The sequence below is a fragment of the Ixodes scapularis genome, unplaced genomic scaffold, assembly GCF_016920785.2.
Source record: "Ixodes scapularis isolate PalLabHiFi unplaced genomic scaffold, ASM1692078v2 PGA_scaffold9__187_contigs__length_104089568, whole genome shotgun sequence".
NCBI lineage: Eukaryota > Metazoa > Arthropoda > Arachnida > Ixodida > Ixodidae > Ixodes > Ixodes scapularis.
In genome coordinates this window covers 42,803,726-42,815,845 of record NW_024609884.1, presented here as the reverse complement: position 1 = coordinate 42,815,845, position 12,120 = coordinate 42,803,726, and the positions used below count along the sequence as shown (strand labels likewise).

General features: G+C 44.1%; 1 protein-coding gene across 2 annotated transcripts in view; it reads right to left on the bottom strand.

Annotated features, from left to right (window-relative positions):
* LOC8031100 (mRNA (2'-O-methyladenosine-N(6)-)-methyltransferase) overlaps positions 1–12,120 on the bottom strand; it is a 55,772-nt gene that overhangs the window by 32,841 nt on the left and 10,811 nt on the right. For both annotated transcript variants that reach the window (XM_040500241.2, XM_040208279.3), the window contains 3 exons: positions 9,474–9,628; positions 1,972–2,203; positions 216–315 (listed from right to left, as the gene is read on the bottom strand). In XM_040500241.2, coding sequence (XP_040356175.1) covers positions 216–315; positions 1,972–2,203; positions 9,474–9,628 — 487 coding nt within the window. The remainder of the gene's footprint in view (positions 1–215; positions 316–1,971; positions 2,204–9,473; positions 9,629–12,120) is intronic.

Sequence of the window (12,120 nt, the reverse complement as noted above, 5' to 3'; positions counted from 1 at the left end):
TCGACGCAGTTTCGTCATGCCTATCGTACAAATATATATAAGCACGACTAGCACACAAACATTTAGGTGAAAACAGCCGTTTAAAGGGGGGCTGTGATCTATATAACAGTCTGACATATAGACTAGAAAATATGGTTTTGGGAGTCGACAGTATGACAGCACTCGTAGTCAACAAGCCTCCTTGTAGCAGGTATCGACAGAAGAGTCATTCATACCAGGTGGTCGTCGTACGTGGCATTGAGGGTCTTCCGTAGCCAATGAAATGCATCCTCGACGTTCCATTTCACAATTTTGCGACTCTCGGGACTTGCGTTCCTGAAGCAAAAAGAACAAATACTTGCGAGTTTTCAAGCAGCTTACCACAACATTGATGCCAGTGCTGTAAAGGTTTCACAAGCATTTATAAGATATTGTGTCTAAAGGTGCTGTCAGAAGCATGTTTGTACCTCTTGATCCTTTCAATTCCAGAAAATCGCTTGGGGCATGCTTAAATACGACACAATTTCTCGAAGAACAGACAAAAGCAATTTTAGCTGTCGTGAGCCCACTGGCTCGAGCGATGAGCTGAAAAAGGCCAAATGGCAAAATAACTTCTATACGTGTGAATTCCCAACAAGGTGGCACGCATTCTCCTGCCTTGTACGGAGGTACAAGTAAAAATCTTGTAGGAAGACGAATTCAATCCTTTTTAACACTACCTATACAGTCAAACCTGACAACAACAAACTCGGGTGCAGCGAAATAACCCCTATATCGAACATGCAAAAATGTTTGATCAGTATGCATGCAAAAAATATCTCGCATAACGTAACTACAGTATGGATATATCGAATTTCCAGCGCCTACGACCACCAACAAACATACGAGCTCCGGCACTTCCGGCATTCGGCCTCTTTGCAATGCAGATGAAGGTTTTTCCTCGCCCGGCATGAAGTCTCCACTTAGTTACGCTTAGTCACGCCCTAGCGGCGCTGTAGTGCAATATCAAGTTTCAAATTTCGTAACAACCATGGCGCTTTTTAACCAATCAACTCCGCCGGTACCGGTGGTTTTGGAACGGACAGAATTTGGGAACGCACACAGTAAATGCACTGCAGACCGAGCCTCAGCATTGTAAACTTCGCTTCCCTAGGCCTCCTGCAACTTGCCATTTTGTTTTGAAATCTGGTGTGGTTCACGGTTCATGACGACAAAGCAGCGGCACGCTCTTCAGCTCTCGGACTGAGAGGACATCATTACTGGATAATACGCCGAAACAACAAAGACAAAATGAAGAACTTTTGATTGAATAATTTTATTATTCAATCAAAGATCAAGGTTTATTTAAGAAAACATACAAAAAAATATAAAAAAATAAAAACCAACACGTGCTGGCAGAAAACAGTAAGATAAGGCCTAAACAGGTCTAAACACACACTCCAGGAAACCAGCATTACTGATTCCGCATATAGTGAAATTCTTTGTCGGACAATAACATTTGCCATGTCGAATGCAGTGAAAAAAAATTGAACATTGCCGCTGCCTTCAACATATCTAGGAGTATGTTACGCACCCTCTGCATATAATGAATAAATTGTTTTGCTATAAGCCGGTATTGCTATAACGAATTATTGGGTACATCGAACAAAACCGGGCATTTTATACAGTTCGTTATAAATAGGTTTGACTGTATACACTATAGTAAGTTACAGCTCAAGAATGTAGGGCAAGGGAAAGGAAGGCTAGAGAGGAAGAAGCAGACGGAACGCTGAAGGGGAGGGGGGATGTTCCATCCACTTCCTCCTCCCCAACCTTCCTTTCCCTCGCCCTACCTTCTTGAGTTATAACGGACTTTTCAAATATCCCTCTGAAGCCGATCCTTCGAAAAGGCCCAGTTCCGCAAAGAGATATGGTTGATGATGATGGGGATGGCACGACAGCTACACTAAGAGATATGGTGGCAGGAAAAAGCAGGGTTAGCAAGACGCCTACCTTGACTCTATCATTTTCTTGGCTGCTTCAGCGTACTTGGAGAGCTGCTTGCGAGCGTCCCCTGCAAACTTGGGACGTACAAGCTTGATGGGGATGTCGTTCATGATCTCGCGGTACATGCACTGGGACACCTCGGGATGGCACGCACTGGGCAGCAGGGGGTCCTGGCCCTTGTCCACAACCTTGCGCTCCATTAGCCACCGGATGAAAGACTCCTTGGGGCACTCAATGCCTGCAAGAAGGGGCACCCAACCAGGCACCATTTCAGAACAGCTTTCTCGCTTATGGAGGCAGCATAATTCAGGCTTGCTTCCATTCCAGGTTAGCCCTTTGCATAGAGCCGTTCTACTTGTTTGTGCCACAACCTGTGCTCTTTAGTACTGTAGAGAGTGACTATGACTTATGCACAAGCCCCCATGATCGTGGTTGAAAAAACCTCGAAACTGCGGGTAAACGACACAATACTAAAAAGCCTCTACTAGAGACTTTTTAGTGTTGTGTCGTTTACCCGCAGTCTCGGATTTTTTTTCAACCATGTGCAATGTACACCAGCTCGTTTGCGCCCTTACATTTTCCCAATGATCAGTTCTGTATATGAAAAGAATTACTTATAAATCAGTTGCAAGTTAATAGTAGTGGTTTCTCTAGAAGACTGAATGCCTTTAGGTACAATTAATAAAATAACGGTCAAAATGCAGGCAAGCTAGAATAAGCTCATCTTCTGCTTGTGTTCGTGATGATGTTGGGAACAAATATATACAAGGCACAGACAAAATTATTTTGTAGTAGAGTTTTGAAACGTTGCCTGTACCCCTTTTTTCTCTTCCACACGTTTCTCTGTTTTCTACCCGTCTTACTGTCACGGTGCCTTTATATACATCAGTGTCAAACATTCCGCTACGCAAAACATATTCACATATAAAAGGCATTTGTTTCTATTTGGCATAAGAACTCAGGAAAAACCACAAAAGGAGTAACCGCAGTGCAGAGTCGTACAACGGCAATGCAGGCTCATGGAACTACAGTAGAAACTTGCTGATGTGTTTCCGGCTGATGCACTTTCCTGGCTGCTATATTCACAAGCACCAGTTTCATTGAACTCCCATAAAGATATGCGTATTAATTCTCCCCATCTTGTGTTTGCCTTTCCAGCTGCTAGACCCAAAAGCTGCCACCCAACAGAGCACATGTGATGCATTGGGTCACCTTGCTGTGGTCACCTACTTCCTTTTGCTCTGCCTCCTTCTTTTTCAAGTTTGCTTCCATGCGCTGTGCTTCTCGTTTCTCTGGCCCAGGTGAGGATGACCTGGGACTAGGCTTGAAAGGAACTCAACTTTTCCCAACAGACCAATCAACTTTTTCTATGGTGCATGCAGGCTTCTGTTTTGCTTGATTGCCCTGGTTCTACTCGTTTCATTTCGCGTAAAGTAGAGTTAGTGCTCCCTGACGATTGTGGCATTGCACAAAAAAGAAGGCTCCCACTTTTAAAAGGTTAAAAACTTTATTTAAAGGCCGACGACCAGACTGGAGATTCTGCAAGGCAGAAGATCCTCCTCACCATGGGGGAGGAGGAAACAGGCAACGGTGGACAGAGTAGAATGGGGAGAGGAGGGAGCAGGCAAAAAGTGGAAAGCGTGAACTGAACGTCAGTTTTTAAGAGCACTGTTAGGTACCCAAGTCAAAACTCACTTATCGACCACGCTGGCTACGTCACCGTCAAAACTTCCAGACAATGACGCAGCCCTTGTCGCGAGCAACACGCTAAAAAGTAGCGGGGAGACATTTCGCAAAATGGCTGAGGGCAGCTGATGTGATAAAACAGACCAAGATTCTCCCACTCCTGATAGAATTACATGATTATAAGGTCATGCATGTGCTGCTGCACTACGGCATTCGCGCCGCATCGCTCGTGTCATGCTTCACAGCTTTGCATCAGTGTATGCCCGTCAAGCTTAACTGGTTTACACCAGCGCACACGTCGAGCTACGTGGAGCTACAGCAAAGCATCTGGGTTAACTCGGTGGGCTCGGAAATCATTCTCACTTTTCTAGATCGAAATTCTTTGGTTACGATTATAGGCGGACTCCAAATGTTAAAAGACAACGCTGCTTCATTTTTGTTTCTGGAAAAAAAAAAACAATACAGTCCTGTTCAGTATTACTTAGGAAGACCACACAACAAATACTACGACCCAATTCTGTCTAAATGTTTCTTAAACGGTTCGGCAAACTTAGGAACGTGCCAAGTTGCCGAAATCGGCTGGATGTAGCAGACGAATTGAGGCACGATCAACAGCACAGTAAAGGCTACGGTGTTGGCATAGCCAACACTGAGCTAAACGTCATGAACATTGCCACTTTTAGTTCATCTTGACTTCTCTGGGCAAGCATACAGTGACGTCAAAAGTACCTCCCCTCAGAATTGGCCAATTGCAATGGCTCAGCAATGTCCATGTGATTCGCCTGATCAGCGTTGTTTGATTGACGTTGTCGTCCTGCCGGCTGTGATTATTGTCTCTCGGAGTTACGTTAACACCCTGTGTGCAGGCCCGATCTCCGACTCCCAGTTGTGACGCCTGACAAAAAAACCAGAGGCTCGCAATGTTGTGTTGATGAAATACCGGGAAGCTCTTCACGCCAACTGACTGGACATTGATATGTTCCAATCACTTGTTGCCAGAGTGCTACGGATGAAATCTGCGCTTGTTAGCCAACACTGGCCTTCCAACGAAGTACACATGTCTTAAAGGGATACTTCAACGAAATTTGAAATATTCCCGTTGTGTTCAAAAATAGGTTGAATATGATCCACAATATCCGTAAATGACAATCGCACGTTTGTATTTTGAGCCTGGCGGCTCTATTTTTCGTTATAAACGGCCCACTCTGGCAAGCGGTCGAAGAAGGCCCAGCGGAGACCATGTCACATCCAACGCAATCGTGACGTAGGTCGTCTCAAGACGAGCAAAGCTACGGCGAGGCTGACGTCGAGAGGATGGCCTAGTTGTTCCAGCCACCGAAGCGGCTGCTTTTGTACGAATTTTGAGTGACGGGTTAATCTTCTGTAATCTTGTAGGGGGACAATAGTAACTTCAGCGACAAACAAAAGGCATTCTCGGGAAGAGGGGAGTTCCTCCCGCCCCTCTTCTCTCGTCGTGGCCGGAGGCGAAGACAACCTCCGTCACTAGCTGTCAAGGTTCCTAGACGAGCATTACAAGCGAGGCGTAGCGACATCCACCAGGTGCTCTTTGCTAATCGTTTAATTTGTTTTAAAATTCCTTTTCGTGACTTTTTTAACAAGATATTGGTATGTTCGATGTGATGCTGTTCCTTTGAACACATATAGACCAAAAAATGAGCGCCGAAATTTCGTTGTAGTATCCCTTTAAGGGGTGACACCACCTTCAACTGTTAACTTTTAAACCAGTCGCTCGATATTTAAAAAATTTAAAGGGTATATTCATCTCGTTGCCTAAATGCACTGAATGACGTTTCATCTCAGTAGGACAATTTTCCGATGCGTTACAGGAGGAGGTATACAGCTCAATATCAAATTGCTCCAAAATATTGAGCATTGCTAAGCTTCAGCCATAACCAGAAAATATGGGGGGGTGCGGCTATCTATTTTTCAACCTGATATCTGCACTTTTTCTATGCAAAATGAAAATTTAAAAAGTATTCCACACAATGGGGCATTTTCTCCTCACCAAAACCCTACTTTTTGACATTAAGAACTTCATTTAAATAGGAAAATAAATATCAGCCACGTTCCTCATTAAATTTCAGTTCAGAAACATCCACAGCAAAGAATAGATCCCGCAATTCATCGAAATGATAGATTTCCCAAAACGAAAGTTGCTGCAAAAAAGTAAAACAGATAAAAATCTATTTGAAGTGTGCACACCAATACATCAGATTTTATTCATGGTGGTAACTAAAAGGCACCAAAGGATAGGTGGTGCCTTCTGCTTACACCTGATCACCTGCATGGCCTTGCTGAGCGAGTCCGAGCTTAAAACGGTTTCTTCAAGTGCCATTTTGTTGTCGACATGTGGACGCTGATTACGAAACGAGTAAGGAATTGGATATGCTTGCAGTACACAAACCAGCGCCAGCTATTATGGACAGGCCAAGCATCATTGAAATACAATGCCGACAAACCCACGTGACTTTCTATAAACAAATGTTGGTTTTAGTTAATTTTCTGTTCAATCTGGGCGGGCTTTTCGATTCTTGGCCATGTGCCGAGCCTCTTCCACGGAAAAGCTGGCCTTCTATGGTGTTCTTGCCCAAATAGTGTTCAATTTTGAACAAATTTGTTTAATGTACTGAAACTGTGAAGAAGTGCTCTTTCCAACGAGAGTATGATCATCATTCTAGGGCATACTGATGCGGAGCTACAGCTGTTAGAAAATAGGAACCACAGAAGTTTCACATTTAAAAAACATGATTTTGCATCATCGGCTTATTGAAAATGTTTTATTTCTCTGTAAATATTTAAGATATTGCAATAAAAATTTTCAGAAGTGTGCACTATTAGTTGTTGAACCACAATACTAGATACCAATAAGAAAAGTAATTTGTTTCTCAAAAATTGCAAATTTAAGTTGGTGTCCCTCCTTGAGCTGGACGCTGTGCCGTCAATTTTAGCTGGCTGAACGCCTTTCAAACAACAGCACACAGTTTGTGCGTCAAATGTTGTCAAACCAGAGAACATATTTTCCTCTCTCGCCATGCACCCGCCCCAACGGTCGCCACCCTGATCCCACGCGTCGCCGTGTAAAGGATCACAGGACCGCCCGTACCACGTAGTAGCCATGTTTTTGGCAGCCCGAGGCCAATGTTGCCTGACGGAGCTGAAGGTTCAGTTTCGGCTTCTGCTCTTGTTTAAAATAAGGTTCCACAAAATATATCTCATTTTTTGCGAAGCAAATGACGTAGTGCCCTTTATATGCTTTTAAATGTGAAGTCACTCATAACCCCGAAATTTTTGGTATTGAGCGGAGTTACCCTTTAAAAACAATACAAAAAAATTTCAAACATTCAACCATTATTTTAATAAATGCCGTAGTTCTCCACAGCCATGAATTGTGAGAGTTCCTTGCTGCCTCATGTACTGTTCACCAAAAAGCGTTATTAGTTGTTAGACTTTGCTGGATCACACTTTTTTTTTTTACAGTGGTGCCCTGAAAAATGTAGTAACTGGGTCCTACAAATCAGGCAGCATGTTGTACAGGTCTTCTAGCGTCATCTCCTATAACTTATTATGGACTATAAAATATCATTAAGTATACACCACTGAATAAGTACTACAGTCGACTCTCGATAATTCGACACTCACGGAGACAGCAAAATGGTTTGACTTAAGCGTTAAAAAACACACTCAAACTGTGAGTTTTATTCACTCAATACTCACTCAGGAGTAACAAAACTTTGGTTGCCTCCAGTGATGGAGACGCAGCTCAATAACTGTGCTCTGCAAATGGCAAACCTTTCTTGGGTGCCCGTAACCGTTTTCTTCGCCAAACAAAAAGTCCTCCATGGCACCCAACACTACTTCTACGTCGGTGGCATAGAAAGCAAAGCAGCAGATCCTGGCCTCATCACTTGTACAATTTCACCGTCCAAAAGCGAGCTGCTGACCACTGCAAGTTGGTTGACATCAATATGTTCGATGGACGAAACACCTCTGAGAGCCGATCTTTGTTAGCCATGCATGCTGCAAGGCCACGCTGCTCCAGAACTTCCAATGGAATGCTGGCATGATGCCACGCCTACTACCATGCTTGACTTGGCTTGGCCGCTTGGCTGGCTAGGTAGCCTTAGCCTTAGTTGCAAGCCTAGCGTGCCACACTCGTTAGCGTTTTTTTTTTTTCTTTCTTTTTAACCACTTAAACAGTAGATAAAAGAAATAAAGTGAGTATGGCTGCAATGCAAGCTTGGTCAGCATAACTACTCATCATCCCATTTCTGGGGCACACAAAAAAGTTATTTGAATTAACTATTTATTGAACTATATAAATTTGGGGGTTTTACGTGCCAAACCAAAGAAGGGTATCTGGCAATCCCCAGCGGAGGACTGAAGATCAATTTCGACCACCTGGGGATCTTTCGACATGCAACTGAAATCTTGGTGACTTCCTGCAACACGCCTCCATCAGATTGCGGCCAACTTGGCCGGTATTCAAACCCGCCGTCCGAGGATCCGTAACCCGGTGCTTAGCCTTGGAGCCACCAAGACGGCGTAAACTAGCAAAAGAAAGAAAAAAAGCTTACTGTAAAGTTTCAAGAGAACACCCGCCCCGAGAGATCACCCATCTCAATTTTCTGGCTAAATATCTGTAACAAAAATTCTGAAACATCGCGATCCCCCCCCCCCCCCCCCCCCTTCTCTCCCTCCCTCTCTCCCCCCCCGATTCCTATCGGACATTACGCAATATCCCAACGGGGATCACACCACCAACACAATTCGCTGTACCGGCACGTCTGACAAGCGAGTTCAAAGCGGGTTCCCGTGTTTTTGTCCGCGATCTGCGCACGTGATATCGGCTCCCGTAACAAGCGAGTTGTGAGTTGTTCTCGCATGTGTGAAATGCTAATCTGCTGCGTCCGCAATCTGCGCTATCCGTTCCTGTGACATAAAGTTATTTCCGCGTTTTTGTCCACGATCTAAGCACACAATCTCAATTCCATGCGAGTTGGTCCTGCGTGTATATTGCATTATGAAATATGATTCTGCTGCGTTCACTATCAGCGGTATTTGTTCCCGTAACACGAGTTTCTAGAGGATTCCCGCATTTTTGTCCGCGATCTGTGCGCGCGATATCAGTTCCCGTGACAAACAAGTTTGGAACAGGTTCCAGCGGGTTTGCACCATAAAGCTTCAATCTGCTGCGTCTGTGACCTGCGGTATTCGTTCCCGTGAGATGCGAGTTCTCGGCGGGTTTCTGCGGGTCCATCACACCGTGACACAGGAGTTCGTAGCGAATTCCCGTGTGTTTATTGCATTGTGAAACAAACTTGTGGTGTCCACTATCTGCAGTATCAGTTCCCGTGTCACATGGTTTGTAGCCGGTGCCAGAATGTTTATCATTAATTTTTGATAAAGTTTTGCTGTGGCATCCCCAAAGATAGCCCGCCCCATGTTTTTTACCATTTATCTCTTCATTTTGGGGGGGTGTCCTTTCAAAACATTATGGCAATTTTTTTTTTTTCTTCTTCAATGAATTGATTTGCATGATTGCTGGGACAGCACTCATGCTTCGAACTAATGGAAAACTAGAGTAAAGCGACTTTGAATTACCGAGAGTCGACTGTAATAGAACCACAGACAAATGATGCAAGACAAGGCTTCTGTGCGCAATAATAACTTTTGTTCCCTGCTTAGTACTGAACAAAATGAATTAATTGCAAGCATAACTGGCAGTTCCTCCTGCATAAAAACATGAGGGAAAAGTGATTGGACACCCAAGTGCTACTAATGAGTAGTGCCTCGGTACTTACCTTCTCGTGAATGGCACATCTCGTGGTAGTTGGTACGCAACCTGGTGGTAAGTGTGGCACGCAGATTTTCTACGTCGGGGTGAGGTGGGGGCATAAGTGTGGGAGACCGCTCCCAGATGACAACATTGGTTGCCACCTCCAGATCAAAGGGTCCACTGAAAAGCAAAGCTTGATTCTAGGCAATGACAACAAAACTTTTTTTTCCACACTCCATTTTATTTTGAAACTCAGTGTGCATTGAGGTCACTCCCTAAGTTATGGCTGCCATCATGTAAAGCAGTTCCCCGTTATTGCCCTCGCCAGGGGGCTGCACACCGTCTAGCTGTGTGCCAGCAGGGTGAGCTTGCAAGCCAGCGGATTATCAACAGTAAGGCATGCTTGCCTTAGGAGCACAGGGTTGATGAAATTTCCAAGTCACTAAGATGCTGTTTTATTGCACACACTTTCTAACCAATTAGAATCCATAGCATATATTACTTACACCTTGCGAGGTGAAGTAACCTGAACATGTTTCAAGGTGTAAAAATGTTAATAAAAATATAATTAATAAAAACAAGAGAAAAGGGTGCACATTTTAACAAACCAGAAATCAAATTGTGAATGGTGCTCAATGGCAGCATGCAAGCTGGGAAATGCAATCCTTTGAGTCAAGTATCAGTTTTTTTGCAGTGAGAATCCTAAGCAAAAGTGAGAAAGCATGTCCAGAGCAGTCACCAAGCCACACTTAATTTAATGGCAGCTTCAGGGACAGATGCAACCTTCAGAAAGTGAGCGTATTACAGCACCCATTCTGTTTATGAGAATTTCATTATATTCTATAACATCATACTATGCACATTTCAGGGCATCATCTAATTGTTTTTGTTTCACTTTCTTTGTATTGCAACACGATAAAATGCAATGAAAGCAAGCCATCACAAAAGCCTTGGCTGCTCGCTCGTATGCATCGCCTGATCAACATGTCGATTCACTGCTGGTGGTTGAAAAAAATAAACCACTGAACTGTCGTTAAAGGGACACTGACAGGGTATTTATGCTAGCCGAGGCTTTTTTTGCAACATGACCTATAGGCCAATGTGCTGTTTCCAAACAAGCCCTCACGAGGAGTGGGCAAACGCGTACTTTCCACACAAGGCGTGGGCATTGCGCATGCACGGGAACTAGATTCGCGTCAAGTGGAGCGTCTGGGCATGCGCCCTGCCAAAAGCAGCGCCACCGCAGCAACGTGACGTCAGCGTGGAGTGTTGGTGCATACGAGCTCAACTACTCAGAAGACAATTTGCGGCTCGAAATTTGTTTTCTTTCCACCCGAAAACAGCTGGTCGAGAATTGGCCGGTTTCAGGTGCGCTCACTCTCCTTTCCATGGTTACATGGCATTCAAACTAGCTGCACCAAATATGAACCCCACTTTTGTGACCTCTAAGAAGCCGAAAATACGCTGATCAAAAAAAAAATGTTGCACAGATCACAGGAAGTACCTGTAATCGTCATTCTCAATATGGCGACGTACTGCGGGCTGGATGACGCGATGACAGCGCACGAGAGACCAACATTGCGACGGACGTGGAGCCAATACTTCCGAACTGTCGCTTGTGGTACCGGCCAATCGATCTTCAAGCGCAGGACATTCAGCGGAAGAGATATAAATGCGAAACAATCGCACAACAAATTTTGCAGGCAACTTCGTCGTCTGCTTCACACGCCGAAGCGAGAGAAATGAAATGCGGTCGGGTGTAGCCACGTGACTCCCAGCAGCTCTCTTCTCCTCCACACTTCTCCCTCCTCCTCGGTACGGTACAGATCGTCCACGGGGCAGCGCGGCCATGAGCTTCCCTTCCGTGCTCGTATTTCGGTTTTGAGCAGTTGAGTTTTTTTGCTTTATTCAAAATATATGCGTGACTCTGTGGCAAAGTACTGATTGGGTAGTCTCCTGACACCTTAATCGCCTGGCAAAAAATTTAAAAAAATTTTTCTGGGGGGGGGGGGGTCAGTGTCTTTTTAAGATAAACCAACGTTGTCTTTTTAGACCATTTTTCCCCTAATTTTGCATTAAAATAGTGTGTGCATTATTCTTATGATATGCTTCAGCCAACAACATTGCTTTTACATTAAAAAAAAAAGATGAAACTTAACCTTTAATGATGGGAAACATATTACCTGTGCTGCATTTGTTTTATGCGCTGCTTTTCTTAATTTGTAGAATCCGAGTAAAAAAATAAGCCAGAAGTCTACTCGCTACCTCGAAACGTGCGACAACCAAGCAAACCTATAATTAAAAAAATATTACTGGCAACAGGTCCACCGATTTCTTTTAGTTACTGTAAAATACCGGGCAAGTTCCCACTCAAAATTTAGAGATGATTGCGAAAAAAAAGGGGATGAGCGCTTGTCCGGTCATCAATTTTACATATAAATGTACTGCGCATATTTCCTCAGATCTTACAAGTTTGGGTGTGGGCGCTTAATGTGGAATGGGCGGATGCACGGTATTCTACGGTAAAACCACATCTCAAAACATTAATTTAGCCAAAAGTTGCTATCGCCTTTACAAAATTCTTGCACCCATTTTACTGTCTAAATGTCAGCCACCTTCTGGTCACAACACGGAGATGGCAATTTATTACTCAAAAAGGCAAAAAAACATTA